The sequence below is a fragment of the Astyanax mexicanus genome, chromosome 7 (genome assembly GCF_023375975.1).
Source record: "Astyanax mexicanus isolate ESR-SI-001 chromosome 7, AstMex3_surface, whole genome shotgun sequence".
Taxonomy (NCBI): domain Eukaryota; kingdom Metazoa; phylum Chordata; class Actinopteri; order Characiformes; family Acestrorhamphidae; genus Astyanax; species Astyanax mexicanus.
In genome coordinates this window covers 3,826,308-3,851,022 of record NC_064414.1, presented here as the reverse complement: position 1 = coordinate 3,851,022, position 24,715 = coordinate 3,826,308, and the positions used below count along the sequence as shown (strand labels likewise).

The 24,715-nt window shown below is 38.8% G+C and overlaps 2 protein-coding genes across 3 annotated transcripts; one reads left to right on the top strand and one right to left on the bottom strand.

Annotated features, from left to right (window-relative positions):
- The first annotated feature begins 152 nt into the window (after positions 1–152).
- oit3 (oncoprotein induced transcript 3) lies at positions 153–15,298 on the top strand. The gene is made up of 9 exons (XM_049481539.1): positions 153–807; positions 5,284–5,658; positions 5,764–5,877; positions 6,956–7,078; positions 7,606–7,728; positions 8,821–8,981; positions 10,722–11,134; positions 11,673–11,772; positions 13,418–15,298. Exons 1-9 carry the CDS (start codon positions 732–734, stop codon positions 13,574–13,576), a joined length of 1,644 nt encoding a protein of 547 aa, XP_049337496.1. The 5' UTR covers positions 153–731; the 3' UTR covers positions 13,577–15,298.
- A 1,020-nt stretch (positions 15,299–16,318) lies between these two features.
- pla2g12b (phospholipase A2, group XIIB) lies at positions 16,319–22,530 on the bottom strand. 2 transcript variants are annotated; one of them, XM_022685198.2, is made up of 4 exons: positions 22,051–22,530; positions 19,818–19,906; positions 18,427–18,592; positions 16,319–16,976 (listed from the first exon to the last, which is right to left on the bottom strand). In XM_022685198.2, exons 1-4 carry the CDS (start codon positions 22,421–22,423, stop codon positions 16,858–16,860), a joined length of 747 nt encoding a protein of 248 aa, XP_022540919.1. In that variant the 5' UTR covers positions 22,424–22,530; the 3' UTR covers positions 16,319–16,857. The 2 variants fall into 2 exon arrangements, with proteins under 2 accessions (XP_022540919.1, XP_022540920.1); XM_022685199.2 differs by having other exon boundaries at positions 19,830–19,906; positions 22,051–22,529.
- Positions 22,531–24,715: the final 2,185 nt, after the last annotated feature.

Sequence of the window (24,715 nt, the reverse complement as noted above, 5' to 3'; positions counted from 1 at the left end):
CGTGTCTCTTAATGGACCCATTGATTGAAGAAGCAATTTATTTAATTAAACCAGAAGAACTTTGCCTGCATCAGTTCCTCACTGCCAGAAACCATTCCGCATTAACAGTGCGGCGTCTGCCCAAGATAGGACACTTGTTATGATGACCCTCAACTGCTTTCATCTCCAGTGACCTCAGTGAATAGCCTGATGTTCCAGGGTTTTACCAAACACTTTCCAGAAGCGTGAAGAACAGAACGGAAGAGAAGATCCGGCTCTTCAGAAAAAGATCAGAACAGTGGAGCTGATTAGATGTTGAGACCTGAAAGCAGTTTCCAGAGATGAATTAGCTCTTGGGCGAGTCCAGACTGGGTACTGGCGCTTCATCAAGTGAATCCTGGCCTGCCTCCAGGAGCTGGATATGGTGTGTTTGGAGTTTGTTAGAGGACAGAAGAGCTGGTGCTGGGAGAGGACACGGGCTCTGTAGGATAAACTGGAGAGGAACAATGAGAGGATGGTCCTGTCACTGGCCGGGGGGGTGTGTGTGTCGCAGACAGGGACGAGGGACAGGACAGGAGGTCAAGGGGAGACAGATGTTCTGTCCGCTGTTCCTCAAAACACAAAAACAGAGAAACCCGACCCATAACACACACACTGCCCTCGCCAGCCTTCTCCACAACACACTCCGGTATTAATACCCTGCCTGATCCAGAACTCCTCACTACACCCAAACCTCGTCTGGACCTCTGAAGATGGTGCACTCTTCACTCGTCCATCTGTTCCTGGCTCTGGCTGCCCTCCAGACTGTGTCTAACGCTCAGGTTATAGGTAAGTGCACAGTATCTAATATAAACTGCTCTGCAGAAACCCATTGTAATGTAATGTAACTGGATGTACTAGAAGTCAAGGTCATTATTGAAGATTTCCTGTTTTAGAGAGAATCTCATCAGGATTTGAGTGATCTGTCTTCTTAATGAGTATAAATAAAGTATGCACTTATTACAAAACTACAACTACTAGAAAACTGTTCATCCGTCTTTAAATGTCTTGAGAGGGCAGACACTTTTTATTTTTTCTTGGTGGATAATCCCACAAAATGACTACACTTAGTACACTTAAAACAAGGCAGTGAAGGATAGCATATTAAGCATCAAGCCCTTTTAACGAAAAAGCCATATATGAATTATTTTTCTCTCTTTTTTTTGGGTGATAAAAAATATTCTTTCTCTTTTTCTATTTTGCACTATTTTCTCTTTCTTTGCATATATAAAAAAACAAAATTGTGCATTATTTGTGTTTATATTTATATATGGAGAAATGTTGGTTTATGTGGTTATTCGCTGAGACGCTCAATTGATAGAATTGATCGAATTTTGGGGGCGTCACAGGCAGATTTAAACAGAATAGAGAACTTATGGGACTTTACTCGGAATTGTGTGTAGATAGCCGAAAATGATGTGTGGGAATGATGTGTGTTCATTTGGATCATTTTATAAAATTATTAAAGAATAATAAAATTAATAAAATTATTAAGACAAAAAATTAGTGTAAGGCAGTCCTCTACCTGTGAAGAGGTAGAGTTGCTAACCTTTTTAACCCCTTAAAGATTGATATTTAGTAACTACATGGAAAGCAATGCAAAGTAGCAAACCACCAAGTTGTTTTTAAGTCATAACAGTGAGAAAAATAGGCAGGAACAGGAGCTGGATACATTAATGAAACAAATTAGGTGTTTAACCCCTTAACAGGCCATGGCCCATATATAGGCCACAAGTGTAGACGATACAAATCCCCCTTTTTTTCTACAGGAATTTGTTTTTATACATTCTGAAAACTCTTTGAGGGCTTTGAAATCTCCTACAGGACACTTTAAGAAGCTGCCTGTTCACTCTATGGCCCAATCCCATTTCAACCCTTGGCCCTACCACTTACCGCAAGTTAGCTAGCTAGCTACCTTGTGAGACAAACTACAATTTATCTTTTTGCTTGTCATGAAGAAACTACACATTAAACTATGGTAATATAGAGCTAATCGTCACTTTTAACAAGGAAAATTGAAACTTACATTTGTGGGGTTTTTTTACCAGTGATTTTTGTACTTCTTCATTTGAAGTGTGCCTCTAAAAAATCTGCATATGAAGGGCTAAAGAGCTCTATCCCTTCCCCTAACTTACCCCTTCAGCCTAACAAGAATTGAGACACCCCTACCAGAGGGGTAGGGGAAGGGGAAGGGCCAAGAGGTGAAATGAGATTGAGCCTGAATTCTACTTAATAATAACTTAAAAATCAGTCAACTGTGCAGAAATATGGTTATTTGTATTTTATGATGGATGTACATAAAAATCCTGCTCTTCTGATTTGATGAACACATGATTTCCTGGATTCACTCCAGTAGGGATTTGATTGGTTCACTAAAGTCCTCCTGGCTGTTGAGAGATCTTTGTATCTTTGTTGTCGGAGATAAAATAAGGCTTTGGATGCGTCCGTTCAGCAGATGGAGAGGAAGGAGATGAAATGATTTATTTTGACAGTGTTTGGGAATCTTGTGTTTACAACTTTTCGCCTTGACCTGTATCCCGGTGCTCCTTGGCCTCCAACATTTCCGCTATTATCTGAACATCCTAAAGAGATAGACCCGTCTCCAGCACAGGAGAACCTGTTACCAGCCCTGAGAAACAACAACTACAATACATCTACACTATAAACCCATATGTTGTTTGAACTCGAATGATTTAAGTCTGTTTTATATAAAATTGGATATTTCTAAACAATACTCAATTATTTTGAGTTAGTTGAACATTTGTGGGCACATATACTGTACTATTCAAACTGAGATCTTTGAGTTTAACCAACTTGTAATAACTGAGTTTAGTCTGTTGCCATTGACAGCTTCTTTTCCATTGGCTTCTGTCACAATCTATTTGCATACTGGGTGTGTCCAACAGTTTCTGACTAACACTCACCATCAGTGTGTAGTGATTCCTTTAGTTGTAATAACTTGATGTTTTAATTCATGCTAACTCAAATTTCCATCCACATTACTTTAAAAAAATGAGCAAACTGGCTGCCTTAAATAAGTTAAGTAAACTCAACTTATCCGGTCTTACAGTATAACAAAAATAAAAAAAAGTTAAATCAACTTCCCCTTTAGTTGTAACAACTTGATGTTTTAATTCATGCTAACTTAAGTTTTCATTATACATATATACACATATATACAGAGGTTGGACAATGAAACTGAAACACCTGTCATCATTTTAGTGTGGGAGATTTCATGGCTAAATTGGAGCAGCCTGGTGGTCAATCTTCATTAATTACACATTGCACCAGTAAGAGCAGTAAGAGTGTGAAGGTTCAATTATCAGGGTAAGAGCACAGTTCTGCTCTAAATATTGCAATGCACACAACATTATGGGCGACATACCAGAGTTCAAAAGAGGACAAATTGTTGGTGCACGGCTTGCTGGAGCATCTGTGACCAAGACAGCAAGTCTTTGTGATGCATCAAGAGCCACGGTATACAGGGTAATGTCAGCTCAGCATACCACCAAGAAGGACCAACCACATCCAACAGGATTAACTGTGGACGCTGTAAGAGGAAGCTGTCTGAAAGGGATGTTCGGGTGCTAACCCGGATTGTATCCAAAAAACATAAAACCACGGCTGATCAAATCACGCAGAATTCAATGTGCACCTCAACTCTCCTGTTTCCACCAGAACAGTTTCAGTTTCAGTTTCAATGTCCAACCCCTATATATATATATATATATATATATATATATATATATATATATTAGAATGTTGGTGATGAGTCTTCAGAGGTGGATATACGTTTTTACTGCATGGCTTGTGGTGTATCAGCTGAAGGATCCTGAGATCAGCTCTGTTATAAAGCTGAAGTCGAGGACGGTCTTATCTCCAGCTGCACGCTGTGTTTACCCCTCAGCCCCGACGCTGCAGCATCATTCCTCACGGCTGTTTCTGCAGAACGCTGCAGCTTCCCCTCCACTCGGTAATTAGTCTGGAGAAAGAGAGCGAGAGATATCGACTGGACGGAGCTGTTTGTTTACTCTCTGAATTAAGACTGTCGCTGAATCTGCTCAGCTGACTGGAGTTTAAAGGATTCTACACTGACCAATCAGATTTAAGCAGGCAGTGCTTGTTTTATGCTTACTTACGTTCCAATAACCTGTTTTCTGTACTTTTAAAGGAGAACCCTGGTGTAAAATTGACTTTTAGTGTAGTAAAACATGATAAAGAATACTAACCTTTGTTGAATAGCTCACCTCCGCTCTCCTGCAGCTTTCTGGGATCCAGTAATTTTGTGCTTTTTGCCCAGCACTCTTTACAACGAGCGATTTGGAGCATATTTACCCCTGCAGATAAATCGCTTTTTACACCGTTATCCAGGCTCAAAGTAGCTTTACACCTCATTGGTAGAATCCGGAGAGCCCTGACATTTAAAACTAGGCATTAAGACTCATTAAGACAACTTCACATCGGAGTTCTCCTTTAATAAATCAATTGCTCAAGAACTGGGTACAGTAGATGTTGCTCTTTCCCCTCATTTCTTCTAGGGTGATGTGGCGTCTGTGAGCTGATGTATCTGAACCTATTTGCTGCATTTTCCTTCAAGTGTTAGCGCTGTGATGCTACTCGACAATGCTACAGCATCAGCAGCAGCTCAAAAAGTGTCGAAGGAGGCGTGTGCTTGTAGTCTTCACCCTCCTTGTCTTGGAGAATCACTAGTGATAGGGGGAGTCCTAATGAGTGGGTTGGGTAATTGGCCTTTTAAACTGGGGCGAGTGGTCTACGCATGTTTTTGTACGTATGTAGCTTTAGTACTGGTAGTTCTGGACATTCGTAGATGGGTAGACAATGTGCTGTAGATCTTGGCGCTGATCATAGGGCTTCCATACTTTTTTTGATTTGTTGGTCGTCTTCACTCATTGTGGGGAGTCTGACCTGACTTCCCGCAATGAGTGACCATAAAAATGTGTTTTAATGCAATCTAATTTAATTATTAAATAAATCTGTACAGCTTGAATTGATGATCACCCATATATTTTGTACAAAAATCGAAAGCTAAGCTGTAAAATCTCAAAACCCCGACCAGCCTTGAGTTCTGCAGCCCTGTATCTGTACATGCAGTTAGAAAATGAAAATTGACTCAAAACGTCTCCTAATTGTTACTGCAGGGAAAACATCAGAAGTGCACTATTACCTTGCCCTTCACAGTCCACCAGAGACCATTACACATCTCCACCATCTGCCTTACCTTCACTCTGCCCTCTTCTCGCCCAGTTCCAGACCCCTGCACGGCCTACATCAGCTTAAATGAGCCTTGGCGGAACAGCGACTACCACGTCAACAACTCGGCGGGCGTGCCCTTATGTGACCGGCATGTGGCCGGCGAGTGGTACCGCTTCACCGGGATGGCTGGTGATGCCATGCCCACCTTCTGCATCGAGGAGAACCACTGCGGCACCCATGCGCCCATATGGCTGAACGGTAGTCACCCTCTGCCCGCAGACGGCGTGGTCACGTTGCCAACGTGTGCCAGCTTTAACGATGACTGCTGTCACTGGAAAGGCACAGTGGAAGTGAAGGCCTGTACTAAAGGGTACTACGTATATCGCCTGCCACGCCCCACCGTCTGCTTCCACGTTTACTGCGGCCGTAAGTCTGTCTGTTCATCTGTCTGTCTGTCTGTCTGGTCTTAGTTTATATTTCTGTCTCATAAAACTACCAAAAATATATACACTGTGCTTATTTCTAATATAGATTTCTACGATATCTGTGATGAGGTGGACTGCACTGGTCCTGGATGTCCCCCTGAACCCGAATGTCGCTGCCCCGCTGGGACGGTCCTGGGACCTGACGCTCAGACCTGCCTGGGTGAGCCGGTGGGATTTGTGGGGTGGGGGGGATGTATGTGGAGAAGAATCTATAATTGAATATATATATATATATATATATATATATATATATATATATATATATATATATATATATATATATATATATATATATTCAATTTACAATAAAAATATTATTGATGTTAACAGGAACTCAAGCACTTAGTTCATCGTTAAAAGTGACATAGCAATAATCCAGTTCTGAAATCACAGTTGGGGGTGTGGTTATGCTAATTGAGCCCTTTTACAGATTGTTCAAAGCTATAGAAGTGAGAAGAAAATGCATTGCTGTAATTCACAGAACCAATTAAAATCCAGGAACTAAAACGTGTACATTTTTATGGCTGGAGTTCAGAATACCACTGTTCCTCAGGTTTACAATGAAAAAGTGAGGAAAATATTTTAAGGCAAATTACTCGCTAGATTTTCGAGTTTTGAATGTGCCGAGCCCACAACCAAGCCTCTGCACGTGTTACAACAAAAAAAAACAATAAAGCTTATCTGTTTGAACAGTAAATATCTTTATATCTTGTCTTTGTAGTGAATTTAATTGATGTTATGTTGAAAATGATTTAAATCATCTTATTCTGTTTTTATTTATGCTTTACACAACGTTCAAACTTGAAAACTGGAACTGGGGTTATACAGTCTTCGTTTATCTAATCCGAACAAACAGACGTGAAAAAAAAATGACTTGTCTTCTGAATGATAACAACAGATATCAATATGGACAGAGAGAGAGAGAGAGAGAGAGAGAGAGAGAGACGGAGTGAGAGAGTAAATCAGTCAAGTGTTAGAACATGATTGGAGGAAATTTACACACGGACTCTCATCTAACATCTAATTGGGATGTGAATCATTATTTGAAACCCTGTCATTATGTAATTACTGCATATATTTTCAAACTGAATCATCTCTTCTCCACTCTGCTCTCTCTCTCTCTCTCTCTCTCTCTCTCTCTCTCTCTCTCTCGTCAGTTCATCCCTTCCTCTCTATAATCCTCTTCTTCTTTCTGTTTGTTCATGTTAATGTTGGGGTGTGTGTATCACATGCACTAGACGTGAACGAGTGTGAGAAAGGGAACGGCGGCTGTGCTGAAGTGTGTGTGAACACTAAGAGCTCCTGGAGGTGTGAGTGCGGCCCGGGAAAAGTTCTGGACCCGGACGACCGGACCTGCAGCGGTGAGACTCTTTTTTTTTTTATATATTTTGTTGCACATAACACTAATTACAGCCTATTGTCCATCAAAATAGAACATTAACCAGCCAATTAAAAATGTACAGTAGCTTGGCCCCGCCCACAGCAACAGAGACAAAATAATAGTTATTTTGTACACATTTTATGTGATTTAAAATACTTTCATCATGTTAATGTTACTGTTTATAGATGTTTATAGATTTAAGAAGTTAAAAGATCAATATCAAATTTTAAATAAAAATGATAAACACAGGCATCCAATACAGTGGTAACCCTTTACAATAAGGGTACATTAATTAACAGTATTTACTTAGTAATAAACATTGTTAAATAGTTAAGTAATGCCTCAAATAATTATTAACTGACACTAGTTAATTCAATTTTACAGCTTAAGAATGTTGTAAATCCTTTCAATTAAATTTAATCAATTAAAAAGGACAATTATGGAAATGTGATTTTATCATATAAATAATAATGGCGTTAATGCTGTGGTGTGTTGTGGTGTGTTTAGTGATCGCAGGATGTCACAGTGTGAACGGAGGCTGCAGTCACGGCTGCTCCGACGAGCAGGACTCGTATTACTGCCACTGTCCCCGAGGCCTGACGCTCGGCCAGGACCAGCGCACCTGTCAGGGTCAGCACTGTACACCTGTTCATCACACACACACCTGTTCATCACACACACCTGCACATCACACACACCTGTTCATCACACACACACACACCTGTTCATCACACACACACACACTTGTTCATCACACATACCTGCTAATCACACACACCTGCACATCTCACACCTATTTATCACACACCCCTGTTTATTACACACACACCTGTTCATCACGCACACCTATTTATCATACACACACCTGTTCATCACACACACACACACACACACCTGTTTATCATACACATCTGCACATTACACACACACACACACACACCTGTTCATCACACACACCTGCACATCATACACACTTGTTCATCACACACACCTGTTCATCAAACACACCTGTTCATCAAACACATCTGCACATCACACACTCCTGTTTATCATACACACCTGCACATCACACACACACCTGCACATCATACACACTTGTTCATCACACACACCTGTTCATCAAACACACCTGCACATCACACACATCTGCACATCACACACTCCTGTTTATCATACACACCTGCACATCACACACACACACACACACACCTGCACATCACCCACGCTCACACCTGGTCATCAAACACACACCTGTTTATCACACACACCTATTTACCTATTTTATAACGAGTTGTTTGCAGCAAGGCTGTTATCGTTAACATAAACTAACAAAACAATGAAAACTGAAATAAAAAAAAAACAGAAATTACGGCGCCTCACAGTCCGTGACGTCACTTCCTGTTTACAGTCACCAGCTAGCCGCGAAATAAGGATTATTAAAGCTGCAGAATTCTATATGAAATTAGAATATGAGCGTGAGAAAGATAAAAGCACGTGTGCTGTAGTGAAACAGGAGATGCAGTACGTGGAATAAACTCCACACAGCTATACGATTATTAGAGAAGCAGCACCAGATGACTAATAACTGTGAGGCTGATGTCTGGGATTTGCATATAGGTTCTATATCTTTCTATTTTTCTAAATATAGATTTAAAATCCATGTGGGACGTGTGGGTTATGTATGACTTTAGGTCCTGACAGAAGTCTGCATGTGTCCTGTAGTCCCTGTACAGTGTGACCCCGGCTCTATTGAGGTTTCCGTTCCCCGAGACCTTGTGGGCGGGCTGGAGCTATTCCTGTCTAACTCCTCGTGCCGGGGGGTCTCTAACGGTACCCACATCAACCTGCGCTTCAGCCTGAAGACCTGCGGCACCGTGGTGAAGGTGAGGAGCGCAGAGGAGAAACGCACCGAACACTAATCACCATCATATATCATGAAGCATGATCCGTGCTGGAGACCCAGTTACTAACTCTTCACATTTCACACAAAGACACTCTGATTCTGCCTGAGCAAATAGCATTACACAACTGTTACCAGCGGTTTATTTATTGTACTTTATGTTGGGTTTTAGAGTGATGTTTATTTTTACAACCTGAAAAAGATGAAGAATTGCTAGGATATTAAATTAATAGGTATATTTCAGTCTTTGCTGAATTCTTTTATTCCGTTTCCTTTCGAATAAATACAATAAAATTGTTAGCTCATGGTGTGTAAAACCATAATGCAGGTTGAGCATTTTATCTAAGCATTTCTTTTATGTGATTTAACCCTTTGAACTCACACCTATTTTGGTGTGTTGTGTCTCCTCAGTTTTTGACAGACACATGCTATTATTTTTCTTTATACTAGAAGACATTAAGCTGCTTAAAAATCTCATAATTTAATATGTAAATGCTTCCAGAATTTGTAGAATTTGTAAATTCTATTTTTGAATGTACAGACTTTAAATCTATTCACACAAGAGCTTTCTTTTCTGTAATAGTAAGATTAGAGAGTATATTAGTTCAAAGTATTAGGATTTTCATTACATGGTTTATAACTGTGACAAAATACATGAGCAGCACCAGGCGGATATATTTGTATTGATGTTATTCCCTCCTCTAGGATGCAGATTGCTCAGACCCTGACAGTCATAGCAGGCTAACCCTGCGTTCACACTGGAACGCGACAAGTCGCTTGTGTCGCCCAGCGTTTGTCGCTTGTGGGCGTGTCAAGCTCAACGCCCGCGTTTATCAAGGTCCAGCCTCCGACAAGAAAAAAAGGCACAAAAAAGGAATCGCTCGGCCACTTTATTCTCCAGCTACTATAACTCCCAAACTTGCTGGACTCTTGGGCGTTTCTGTGATTTAACTGCGCTGGAAATGCAGCCGTTCCCGCAGACTGAAAACTAGAAATTCAGAGAGCAGGAGCTTGAGGATGTCAGCCCGCCTGGTTTGTGATTGGTCCAAAGAAAATCTAGGAGCCAATCGGGTTAGAATGTCACTTCACCGCGTCATAATTAATTTGCATAAAGTTGAGAAAAATTCATCTCCGTGTCGCTTGTCGCTCTGTCGCTTTGTCGCTTGTCGCCTCTCGCGTGTCGCGGCGACAAATCGCGCCCTGCCATAGGAAATGAATGGTCGCCTGTCGCTTTCCAGTGTGAACGCAGGGTAAGAGTTTGAGTAATTTGGGCCAATCTAGACACTACTGGGTTATTCAAATTAAAGTTTGATTTCAAAGCTAATATAAATATTTTAGAAGCACTAGAAATAACTATTATTTGCTTAAAAAGACGTTTTTAGCGTTTATTAGCATTTTTTATTTATTATTAGTATTATTATTGTTATTATTATTATTATTATATATTTTTTTTTTTACGAATCAGCACCAGCAATGACGTCGTAAGATTAACCTCAGATTTATTACTTATGCATTAGAAAAACATTAAACTGAGAACCCCTCCCCCCCTTGCTATATGATTAAAAGGAGTTTGAGATGAATGAAAGTCACAAAGTTTAATTAACTAATTTAGCAGAAATTAGAATACAACATATTTGAGCTATCACACTTTAAAATGACTTGGTTTATAATTCCCCCCTCTCTCTCTCTCTCTCTCTCTCTCTCTCTCTCTCTCTTTCTTTAGGTGATAGATGATAAAATAGTTGCCACTAATCTGGTGACCGGTTTGCCCAGGTCCAGTCCAGGCAGTGCTGGTGATCTAATCGTGCGCACCAGTAAGCTGCTGCTGCCGGTCACCTGTGATTTCCCGGGTCATTATGAGGTTTCGGACGGGTTCGTGCCCAGTGCCCGCAGCGGAGCTCTGGAACTGTCGGGTCACAGTCAGGGCGTTTTCCCCTTTGCCCTGGAGCTGTTCCGCAGCGCCGAGTTCTCCGAGCCGTATCTGCAGCCGCCCCAGCTCCGCCTGCGGGACTCGCTGTACTTCGGCGTGGAGCCGCGGGAGCGCGTGGACGGCCTGAGCGCTCTGGTGGAGAGCTGCTTCGCCACGCCTGGACCCAGAGCTGACCAAGCCCTCAAATACTACCTCATTAAAGACGGGTCAGTCACACACACACACACATACAGAAACACACACACACACACACACACACACACACACCAACAACACACACTAAACACACCTGGACCCAGAGCTGACCAAGCCCTCAAATACTACCTCATCAATGATGGGTCAGTCACACACACACACACACACACACACCTGGACATCATCTTACACACCTGGACCCAGTGCTCTGTCTTACACCCTGCGCGAGTTGCTTCACGATGCTCATTGCTATCTTACACCCCACGACTGTTTTACCGCCTTGCGCCCACATTGCTTAAATCTATATATTTATCCATGTATATATGGGCGTGGTGGTCTGGAAGTGAGGTGTGTTCAGGTTAATTTTTGGATTATTGCTATCTTGGTAACAGAAAACACAGGAGCTCCACTGGGAGTCCGGGATGATTCACAGTTTCTCTGGGATTAATGAGTTAACGTGATCTTTATTAGTGCACTGTAATAAAACGTGAGCACAGACGGTCTCAGCATTCTGCAGAACACTGACTCTATTCACTTCTTCTGTTTTAGCTGTATTTCAGATGAGACGGTGCGGCAGCTCTCCGCTAAAGACCAGCTCTCCAAACACTACCAGGTTCCCGTGTTCAAGTTCATCGGCAACGACAACAGAGTGAGTACAATCCACGTGTCACTGCCCAGAGTCTGCAGTATAGCCATATGTATGCTAATGTGGTCTTTCTGCAGTGTGCTGGTGTGTGTGTGTGTGTGTACATTGCTGTTTGCTGTTTATTCTGGTCAGTTAATGTTTATCTGTGTATTTGCTTTAATTAAAAAACAGTTTTTTTTTTTTTTACATTTCTATCAACATCAGGTTTATATTAGTGTGTATTAATGTTTGGGAATTTTCAAACCTGTTCTTGAGGAAACCCAGTATGTGTTGTTACCATTTAACCCCTGCTGGGGATAATCAATACTTCATTAAGGTGGTATACTTCATTAAGGTGGTATACTTTATTAAATACGCAGAGTATGCAGACATACAGAACTACTGATACAGTAGTAACTACAGTTACAGTAGCCTAATACAGAGTTGATTTTAGTGTGTGTGGCATCTTATAATGGGTTGGTTTCCTGTTGAAAGGGTATTCGTGCCTTGGGCCTTAGTGTTTCTGTGTAGGCATATAGACACCAGATCATAAAGCAATGGATAGAACAAAATTAAAACATTTCTTTTCTCCAGTATAAATATATTTTATAGCACTACACGACATAAATATACTGCACTGAAACTTACAGTCTGTTTACTTGATTGATTATTTTAGAATTAATATCTATGATTAAGGATTTACAGTATATATATTCAAGTAGCTAACATCAAGTAGCACAGCGTTTCTTATTGATTACAGATTTTGCTCAGTAATTAGTCAGTAATTAGACTAATAATCGTTATACTCTGGCAAAAAAAAAATCTACTGTATCATTTATACTGTTTCTCCACTTACAGCAGATGAATCTGTGAATCAGTTTAGGCCAGCTGCTGATCATACTTTAGGTCCAAATTTTGCTTCTTTACACTTAAAGCAGAGCTATGAGGCTAATGCTACACCTAGGGCCCTATCTTTTATCCTGCACATGGAGCGTCACAATGCTAATTGCTAGCTTACACCCCACCAACAGTGTATTTTCATCTTATAATGGGTTGGTTTCCTGTTGAAAGGGTATTCGTGCCTTGTGCCTTAGTGTTTCTGTGTAGGCATATAGACACCAGATCATAAAGCAATGGATAGGACGAAATTAAAAAATAATAAAAATGAATAAACATATGTGTACATTATGATTCCACTTGCTTCTGGTTGTGTATGTTGCTATGTTGCATAGTTTAGCCTCTGGGCAACATGCATATTTAGGACGAATGAGGACGAATGTCAAAACCTATTTTTGATGGATAAAAAAATAAATTAAGGGCAATTGCCTTTTTTTAAGTGTGTTCTCTATAAGGTGCACTCACTGCAGTGAAGAGCCTTTAGATTTATTGCTCTATTATCATCCCTTTATCCCTTTATTGTTATTTAATATGTGCCATGTCATTGAAAGTGTACAGCGTACCCTGAGGCTGCATGGTTTAATAGGGGGTTAAGGGGGGGTTAGAGAGGAAGGGACTTTTATATTAAATAAACAGATAAATCATTTTTAATCTTCTCGTGTGAAATGCTGTAGGACTTCTGTACAATATTGTATGTGTATGTGGGTGATGTGATAATGTATGTGAGTCATACTATGTATGTGTGTGTGTGTGTGTGTGTGTGTGTGTGTAGGAGGTATACCTGCACTGTCGGGTGCTGGTGTGTGGGCAGGGCGAGTCCCGCTGTACGCAGGGCTGTCGGACTCGTCTGAGGAGGGAAATCTGGACCGAGCAGCACCAAGAGAAACACACACTAACCGGCGGACCCATCTTCATACTGCCAGACCCATGACACACACACACACACACACACCAGCTCTGACCTTTACTCTACAACCACTCACCCAAACCTAATGATGCCACATCCCCATGTCCATCACACACACATTAACTCACACACTCTCCAGCCAAGTCATCCCTGCTAATCTATCACTCACAACACACACACACTTATAACACACACACACACACACACACACACACACTTATCACACACCCTGACATCACACTTACACATGCTTTATAGATGTTAATAAAGCAGATCAGTGCATTAGTCACTATATAATAGTCTCTCGCTTCTGGAGTTTACAGATGCTCTGCAGCCACAAACACATTCACTTATTTCTTTTCTCCAGTATAAATATATTTTATAGCACTACACGGCATAAATATACTGCACTGAAACTTACAATCTGTTTACTTGATTTATTTTTTTTGAATTATTATGTATAATGAAGGATTTACAGTATATATATATATATATATATATATATATATATATATATATATATATATATTCAAGTAGCTAACATCAAGTAGCACAGCCTTTCTTATTGATTACAGATTTTGATTAAGTCAGTAATTAGACTAATAATCTGCCAGTTTTCCTGGCATGCTATCATAATATTCTTGCAAAAAAATCTATTGCATCATTTATACAGTTTCATATTTACAGCAGATTAATCTGTAAATCAGCTAAAAGCAGCTGCTGATCATACTTTCGGTCAAAATTGTGCTTTTTTACACTTAAAGCAGAGCTATGAGGCTAATCTTACACTTAGGGCCCTATCTTATACCCTGCACAAGGAGCGTCACAATGCTAATTGCTAGCTTACACCCCACCAACAGTGTATTTTCATATTTTCACTCCATCCTGTCTGCTGCCTTGTTTAAATAGCACAAGTGCTTGTGAATACATCTACATTAATGGGCATGATGATCTGAAAAGGGGGCGTGATGATCTGAAAAGGGGGCGTGATGATCTGAAAAGGAGGCGTGTGTTTTAGTAAATTTCTGGCGTATAGCTATCTTGGTAACAGAAATCACAGGTGCCCCACAGGAACACAGCAGTATAGAGTAGGTTAAAAAGGCTTTTTTTTTTAGCATTTAATTTTCATCTCTGGTATCGCAGCACTAGCTGCCAGCTAAAGCTTTTAAAACATCAGCATATTTTATTGGAACATAATAAAAACCAATGACCATCAACCGTGGTGGATTCTGGCTGAGAGACCTGCGGTTTGGAAAGAAAATGAAGAAACAACTCAGCAAAAAATGATGCGACAAATCATTCTCTGTAAACCCTGTTTAAGGTTTAGCTACTGGAACAAGCCTAATACAGCGATTACACATCACTTACCTCACACTCGGACGAGGTGTTGGGTAACGTCAGATACAGTTATGGCTTGAGTGACTTCATCTATAAATAATTGACTGTAGTAAAATTCTGGAACATCTTATCAGTTTATCTCTGATTACCAAGAACAGCGTTCCAGTTCTGCTTTCATTTATACAGGTATAGATAACCATTATAATGCTACAATAATACTACAGTGCTTTAAATTACATGTTGACTTGTTATATGGTATGTATACTAATAGTTATGTCGCCCCCTGCAGCCCAGGTGAAAACTGCATACTGAACTGTAAAATGTATATATATCTTTTTTGATAATGTCTTTATTTACCCTATTTTCAAGCCTAATATAAAATACCCATTATTAAACCAACTCAAACAATGATTTTTTTGATGCAGTTAAAAAAAGCTATTCTGTCAGGCACTGTTCTGGTCCGTTTTTGAGTGTTTATTGTTAAGAGCTCCACCTAGTGGACATGAGATGCAAATAGCAGTCTTAATTGCCCAAGAGAACAGCGCAGAGGAGAGTTCTCAGAAGGTAGATTAAAAAAAAAAAAGAGTTTGATTAATTTAATGTAATTTAAAGCTGATATCTATAAATTTTAAGATTTAGGGCCCTCTCTGGTAAAAATGGGTAATTGCATCGAGCATGCGGAAGAATCATTTTAAACTGGGCGGGTGTGATGCGGTCTCCTTTCATAGTGGATGAATTGGATTCCAGGTTATGTATGAGTTTCCCCTTCTGAAGTCCCCAATGTTCCACCAGCCACTTGCGCTCAGTAAAACTGAGCCGGATCCTCTTTTAGAGGCTGTACGTGTGAGGTATGTGCGTAAAGACGCGTGAAGTGGCCAGAATAAGAACTCGACACCCCAGTTTTTAGAATAAATATATTAGAATTAGGCTTAGCAGGGATGGTGGTTCCAGCACACTGGTACCATTAAACGCAATATTTTATCAATATTCTTCTTCACTCGGAAATGCTTCTGATTTCAGCTTAGAAAAAAAATAATACAGACTGCCACTTTTTAAATTGGATCATGTAAAAAATATATATATTTATATATCCTAAAATTAAATACTTAAGCAGCAGCAGCAGCAGTTAGGTTGCTGAACTTTAGCGCTCTACTGCTATAGCTATATATGTATCGGGTGAAGGAAGGGTTTTCCATTGCTTTTCATAGAGAAAGTATTTCACCTCAAAAACAAGGGATAAGAGTATAAAAGAGAAATGAAACGGGGTCTCTTGATGTGAACTTTTGCCTGGTGTGTAGTCAAAGAATAAAGAAGTAAATTCTTGTGAAACCTATTCAGTGTAAATTTTAAAAGAGGTGTAAAAGAGGTGTGTGCTTACCCAGTTAATTAATGTGTTCATTAATAAATAAAGCAAAAAAAAACATGTAATTTGGAAGACAGTGTTACATTTTAATAAATTATTAATATATTAAATACAGTCAGAGTGCTTTCTGACACTAAACTGTGTTGTTTTTATTACTGTATTGAGGATCTATTGTAGAAAGGGGTTGTTTGAAAGTGTTTAATTTTTTTCCAGTTTAGAATTTTTAATATTCTGGTATTTTTTATAGATGGAATAATACAGAACTGTATACAGTGACTGCTTCTTCTTACCTGAGATAAACAGAGCAGTTTTATAACAGAGGAGCCGTGTGGAAGCATGGCAGTACTCTAGTACTATAAACAGACACACAGAATTCCATATATATTTTACGTTACTCTGTAGGGAAAAAAGCTTTAACTACACAAATCAGAATAAAACGTAGAGCTCTGCGGGTCGAGCTCTTGGTTCTTCATTTCTAGAGAGTCTTTAGCAGCAGTTTAGAAGCTGATTCTCTCTCTGGAGTTCACTGAGTCTCTGCCAGGTGAGTCTGCAGGTGTGGTGCAGTGGTGTGTCTCTTCAGTTCAGGCAGGAACATCATTTCTCCTCACAGCTCATCCTTCTCCTCTCCCTCACAGATACATGCTGCCCTCTGGCTGTTCATGAAGGGCCTGCAGCCCAGAGTCCACACTGTGTTGTACATGGTGTCTGCAAACGTCTCACACGCTGAGAAAGGAGAGACACACAGAGTGAGATCATTATGTAGAAAACACTTAGATATTATAAAAAAAGTATTTTAGTATTTTTAGAATAATATTAAAGTAGACAACACTTAGATGTAATAAAAAGAGTCTTTCAGTATATTTCAGAGTATTTTAGATTTAAATTAAAATGTTTATTTTTATTTAAACTCACCCAAACTATAGAAAAAAAACGTGGAATTATTTATTAATTAAACAAACCAGAATATGTTTTATATATATCTTTTTTTTTACATGCAGCAGTTCTACTACACTGCTCACACAACTGTAAATAATCATTCAATCAATCAACCTAAGGGTAATCCTCATTTACAGTATATTACAATATTTATACTACAATATTTTTAGGCGAGCATTTACAGTATTAATCAATTAGAAATAATGAGCAAAATAGTAAAAAATAATAAATAAAAGCAAATAAAATACAAATTTTAAATCGACGTTTAATATAAATGAATAAAATATACATATGTAAAAAAGAAAACAAAATAGGAAATTCTATAAAGACCATAAAAATGTACACCTAAAAAGTAAAGAATGTATCAAAATATAAAATGAGAAAAAATAAATAAATAATAGTAAAAGTTAAGAATACGATAAGAATGATAACAAATGATCAAATCAAACGAATAATAATGAACTAATGAATCAAAATAAAAACATAAGAATAATACAAAAAAAAATAAATAGATAAATAAATAAAACAATTTAAAAAAATTGGGGGGAACTACAGTCTGTCCACTCATTAACTGCCCCGCTGCAACAGGGCAAGCAAACCAATCACTTATCTAGGGCCCAAGCTGGCCTGGGGCCCCCCAAAAAAGGCCTGGTTATGAATTGAATACCACAATAACATGTGTGTAACAAAGTGTGTAAGTGTGTGAGCGCCCCTTTAAATTCTGTAAGGGTCAACTTAAGGAAAGCACAACAACACTGTCAACATAATCCCCCACAAGGGGGCGCCGCCCACTAGTTGCTGACAGCAGCCAGACAGCCAGGTTAGTCATTCCTGCAGCCGGCAAAATATAAACCTTCAGCAATAATGAAGCCAGTAGAGAAAGAAGAGACGAGAAAAATGAATAAAATAAAAAACTGTGGAAAAATGGTATTTTCCACTGGATAATATACTGCTCGTGAAATTCCTTTAAAAATTTATATATATATAAAAAAAAATGTATCACTTATCAAAAACAGCTAATTAGAGGTGGGTGGTCCTATGGTGGAGATAAATATAATGCTATATGCTGATAAATATAAATTGAAATTGCAGTAACTGATTGGCTATAGTAGGTTTAAAGTAGGTCTATTCCTCATGACTATTGGTTGGTAGAGCTCTGATCTGTTTCCTCGGTGAGCTGCCTGAATGTGTGTATTAGTGGTAATTTGTTAGTCAGGTGTATGAGAGTCTTTCTCACCTTCAACCTTCGAGACGAAGCCCAGGCTGTTCTTGAGGTCCTTGCAGATGCCGTGGAGGCACCAGCGGAACTTGGTGTCGCAGCGGTACTTGTTGGAGCCGCAGGTGTCGTAGCAAACGTCCAGCTGGTTGCAGCACTTGGTCATGGCCGGGATGCCCATGTCTATCTGTGGAGGAACAGCGTGTGGGATGAGCTCGTGCTGTTCTGTAGACACTAATGGAAGAATTAGCTTCTTCCTTCAGCATGCTGCTGCACCATTATCATTATTATTATTAAAATCTCACATAGCAATTAAAGGCCTGTAATAATGATTACATTTAATAATTACATTATTGACTTATTGTACAATATTATGGACATAACATTTTTTCTGACGTCAATAATGTTCATAGTTTTTTTTTTTTTTTTACTTAGCATAGAGAGCCGATTTACTGTATATACATATTTATTTATATTAAGCCAGGATGTAACTTTGATCAAAACAGCAGTTTTATTTTATTTCAAATAATTAAACATTTTTAAATTATTGTAATGAACAATATTATTGTTTGATAATATATAAGCCACAAAAATAGACATTGTAACAGGTGTGCAGCTCTGGAAAAAAAAAATAAGAGACCATTTCAGTTTCATTGAATCAGTTTCTCTGATTCTGCTATTTATACGTATATGTTTAATTAAAATAAACATTGTTGTTTTATTCTATACAGACAACATTTCTCCCAAATTCCAAATAAATATATTGTCATTTAGAGCATTTATTTATTTATAAGTTCATATTCATAAAGTTTTAAGAGTGGCATCATGTTCTCCTCCACCAGTCTTACACACTGCTTTTGGATAACTTTATGCTGCTTTACTCCTGGTACAAAAATTCAAGCATTTTTAAGTGCCCTCTTATTATTATTTTTTTTCCAGAGCTGTAGTTCTTGCTGAGCCTTTATGATCATAAAGCCCACAAGGAACACCAGTTGACTCAGTTATGTAACAGTCACTTTATTGCATATTTGTCCATGAAAAAAGTATTATTAAAACCTTTTAATGATCAATAATATTCATAAACCATAAAATGGTCTTTAAAAGGATAGTAATACAGATTGTCCAATACTTTTTTATACTTTCTTACAGATTTAATCAAATACAACCAACTTGTGAACTTTAATAATAAGCAAACTGAACACAAAAGCACCAAGGATTAAAACCCACAGCCTAAAAATGATAAAAATCAGCTTTAAATCATCAGGTCTTTATGTGATTAACTGATGTTCTGCATGCAGCATGCACATATCATCCAGCCTGTTAGGAAACTATATCTATAAACACCTCCATGCTTTATCAATCAGTCTGTGAGGGGTTGTTAGTCTGTTAGTGTGGGTTTAGGAGACACATACACTTTCCGGTACCTGGAAACCAAGAAGAGCAGATGTGCAGCCATTGGGTTCAGGAATCTGGTAACCAGGGCGGGTCTGAGGAGCTTTTCCTGAAAAAAAAAAAAAAAAAAAAAACAATAAAGGGAAACTTTTACATAACAGAGTAAAAAAAAAAGTACCACAACAAAACAACTCCCACAAATTATTGCAATAAACAATATTATGGTTATACAATTTATGAATATACAGCTTTGGAAAAAATAAGAGAGACCTTAAAAATGATGTTGTTTTTTTATTTTACCAAATTGAAAACCTCTGGAATATAATCAAGAGGAAGATGGATGATCACAAACCATCAAACCAAACTGAACTACTTGAATTTTTGCACCAGGAGTAAAGCAGCATAAAGTTATTCAAAAGCAGTGTGTAAGACTGGTGGAGGAGAACATGATGTTATAACACAGTAAATAAAAAAAATAATAATAAAATAAAAAGGTTTTTTTTTTGTTTTTTTTTTAAGTCAATATTCCGGTACATTCACATTAATGAGATTTCCTCACTAAGTAAAGACAGTGTGTAATACTAAAGTCAGCAAAAATTAATGAGGTCATGTCCATAGATCCATATGATTAGGTTAATGTAAATGTAGCCTGATTATTGTGAAAGGTCTATAAGAAGAAATCTCCTGAGCGTACGCATGTCTCTGTTATCTGCAGACGTCAGCAACTATTAATCCTCTGTACTGTATTACATGATTCAATCACAGATTAGATAAAAAAAACACTGAAGTGTCTTTTTTTCTGTTCCAACTCACTGATAGTCGCAGTCTATCAGCAATACGTGAACTTTGTCCATATAGAGATGAAGCAGGTCTCTTCTGTTTAGCAGTGCTAATCTCTGTATTTATAAGATATACTGAATAATAATAATAATAATAATAATAATAATAATAATAATAATAATAATAATAAGTACTGTTGCAGGGCTTTCAGGCATGTAACTCTTCAGCAGGAGCTGAAATGAGCTCCACTTTCCTGTCAGAATTCTGCCTGAAAATCTGTCTGAAAGTCCTGAAGCAGAGCTCTAGTTCAGGACCTGTCAGCAGGACTTCAGGAGTGCTGAGCTGAGAGTGGGGTGATCAACAGAAAACAGAATAAATAAACCCACTAGAGAAACGTCACTACTCTGTCAACATCAGCTTAAGCTCATGTCAATGAAGCAACAGAAAATCATTCCTATCAGACTCAATAATTACATCATGGACATGATTATTATAGATCACATCAGTTATTTCCTTATAAATTTAGTATAGTTCATTGAAGCTGAACTGGAAATAATTGAAACCTCAAAAAATGGAATAATAAAAAAAAAAAACCTCTGGAATATAATCAAGAGGAAGATGGATGATCACAAACCATCAAAAAAGCTAAACTGCTTGAAATTTTGCACCAGGTGTAAAGGCATAAAGTTATCCAAAAGCAGTGTGTAAGACTGGTGGAGGAGAACATGATGCCAAGATGCATGAAAACTGTGATTAAAAAACAACCAGGGTTATTCCACTTAATACTGATTTCTGAACTCTATAAAACTTTATAAATATGAACTTGTTTTCTTTGCATTATTTAAGGTCTGAAAGTTCTGCATCTTTTTTGTTATTTAAGCCATTTGTCATTTTCTGCAAATAAACGCTCTAAATGAAAATATTATTATCCGGAATTTGGGAGAATTTGGGAATTTGGGTGGTCTGTAGTTTATAAAATATAAAACAACAATGTTCATTTCCATAAACCTATAAATAGCAAAATCAGAGAAACTGATTCAGAAACTGAAGTGGTCTCTTAATTGTTTTCCAGAGTTATATGTAAATGTTATATATCTCCTCTATGCACATTTAGACTGTACTGTGTCGGTACTGCACTGTCCTGTTTGTTTAACTGTCTCATGTCTGCTGTATTATATTATTATATTTATTGTAGTGCTTTAGAACCATGAAGCTATACATTTTGCACTGTGTGCCTGTACTCGTTCATTGCACTCGTATTTAGATGTAATGACAATAAAAGCCTCTTGACTAGACTCTTATGGTATTAAAGAAGTGTAATAAGGTTTGAACAGTGCGGTATGGAAGACTAACAGGGCCAGAACAACATGTCATGGTATTAAATACTTTATAAACATTAACATTACAGGATCCTGAAATAAAATAGTGCAGCATGGACAGCTAACAGGGTCAGAACCACAGCTGAGTCTTTACCGTATCTGCAGCGGTACTGGCACACGCCGTTGCGGCCTCCCATCAGCTCCACCACGGAGTCGAAGTATCCGTTCACGGCCTGGAAGCTGTCCCGGATGGATCCGAAGCCCCAGTCCGACTCGTCCTCCTCAGTAGCCTGAGCTGGCTGGGCCCGGTTCTGCTCATCTTGCACAAGATGTTCAGCCTGCGCCTTGTCGTCCCCAAAAGCAGGGTCAACAGCTGGGTCAATAGATGGGTCCACTGGCTGTAGTAAAGGGTCGAAAGCCACAGGCTCGCCGGTGGGCGTCTCCTCGGCGGAGGCGGCGGGGATGAGGGTGGCCGCCAGCCCAGTAGAGAAGCAGAGCAGGAGCACTAAAGCACAGCGGGAAAACATGGTGTAGGTAGGATCTCCAGAGGTCCTGAGGGAAGAGCGAGCGTGAGCGGAGTGAGGACGATTCAGAGAGCAGCTCAAACTAGCCCTCTGCTGATAGCGCCTCGTGGACGAGACTTTGACCCCTGATTAGATCAAGCCGACAGCGGGGCACAGACTGGAGCTAAAGTCAAAGTGCAGCCTGCCATATCTCTTTCAGCGAGGGCGAGACCGAGCGCTGCGTAACGCCCTGTAATCCTCTCTCTGCTTTCCTTATCTGCAGTTCCTCTCCTCTCTCTGTTAGTCCACACTATTAGACCTAACTCTTTAATCCAAGCAGCTCTATTACACTCAGAATAAAGCAGTGCTTCTTTAACTTTTTACACATTTCACAGGAGCACGTGTCATATACACATATTTATACACTGTAGACTACAGGGGTTCGGACAATGAAACTGAAACACCTGGTTTTAGACCACAATAATTGATTGTGGTGACGGACAGTTCTGGTGGAAACAGGAGAGTTGAGGTGCACATTGAATTCTGCGTGATTTGATCAGCCGTGGTTTTATGTTTTTTTTGGATACAATCCGGGTTAGCACCCGAACATCCCTTTCAGACAGCTTCCTCTTACAGCGTCCACAGTTAATCCTGTTGGATGTGGTTGGTCCTTCTTGGTGGTATGCTGACATTACCCTGGATAATGTGGCTCTTGATGCATCACAAAGACTTGCTGTCTTGGTCACAGATGCGCCAGCAAGACATGCACCCATAATTTGTCCTCTTTTGAACTCTGGTATGTCACCCATAATGTTGTGTGCATTGCAGTCGGAGAATTAAGCAAAAAAGGTTGATTCAGATGGTGCGGACCAGCAAAAAAGAAATTAAAAAACATTTTTAAAAACAAAGTTACTAGAGTAATAATATTAAATAAAATAAAACTGTATCGGTATCTACTTGAGTACTATTTTCATGTCACTACTGTATGTATTTAAGTACTAAAATGCTGTATCTGTATCTACTGGAGTATTATTTTTACTTCACTACATATAGTATTTTGGATGAGTTTAATACTTTTACTCTGATACATTGTTTATGAGCTGCATTGTTACTCGTTATAATTATAAAAAAATGTTAGGAATTAATATAAACCCACATGATCACTATATCTAGAGCAGTAGATGTTCTGCACTGTGACCGGGTTTGATGAAGCTCCCCATCATTGAGTGAATCAAGAGATAAAGCTGATCTTATGAGAAGATCTACCACAGTTGATCAGTCATCCGGCTGTATTGATCTAGCGTCTGTCAAAGTCACTCAGATCTCCACTGATCATTTCAGCTTCTCTAATATCCAATCCCGTCCCATGCAGATGTTGAGTTTTAATCAGGGTTATTTTATTTCATCTGTGATTGGTCTATAAATAAAAAAAAATCCTATTATGACAATAGTATCTATGTGATTCTAATCACAGTAGAAATGATGAGAGGATCCTGTGTTTGTACAGTAGAGGAGAGAAGAACGAAGCTTTGCCTGTTAGGGTTTTAATATGTTTTCAGCCTTAAGCTATATACCATATTTGCACTACTGTTATATACTATTTATACTGTCATCCCATCTCAATCACCATCAATATTGCACTATTGTCTTCCGTATGTTTATTGTCTTGTTGTATTGTACATATAGTGTCTCCCACTCTTTTATATTATATATCTATTTCTTTTTTTAACTTATATTTATATATCTATTTCTCCCCCACACTACTGCACCTTGTTTTTGTCTCATGTATGTCTATTTGTGTCCCTGCTGTATTGTACCCATAGTGTCTCCCATTCTTTCTTTTATTATATCTATTATCTGTACTTGCTGTAAAATTGGGAAGGAGAGTAACGTAATTTCAATTCTCTGTATGTCCTGTACACATGCAGTATTGACAATAAAACTACTTGACTTGACTTGAAGCAGCTATCAAACCCCTGTGATTCAAATGAATTGATTCAGTTTGAATCCGAGTTAGACATCACTATTGTTTTCACTTACCTTGGTTTTCTTTAGTTTTCTCAGTTGGCGCATTTATGCAAACGTACCTGTATCGGACAGATTCTTTAGCAGAGAGAAGCTGGTCTCCATCTTTACATCAGCATTAATAAAGCTGTAGTAAGGGCAGCACTGCGTACTGTTAGAAACCGTAAAGAAGAAATCTTTGTGTGTGAAGAGAAAACGTTTAAAATGATTTCACGTGCATCTGTGTGATTATTGGCTGGTTACAAAAGTAGAAATCTAATTTAAACCTGTTATTGAGTTAATGAAGCCATT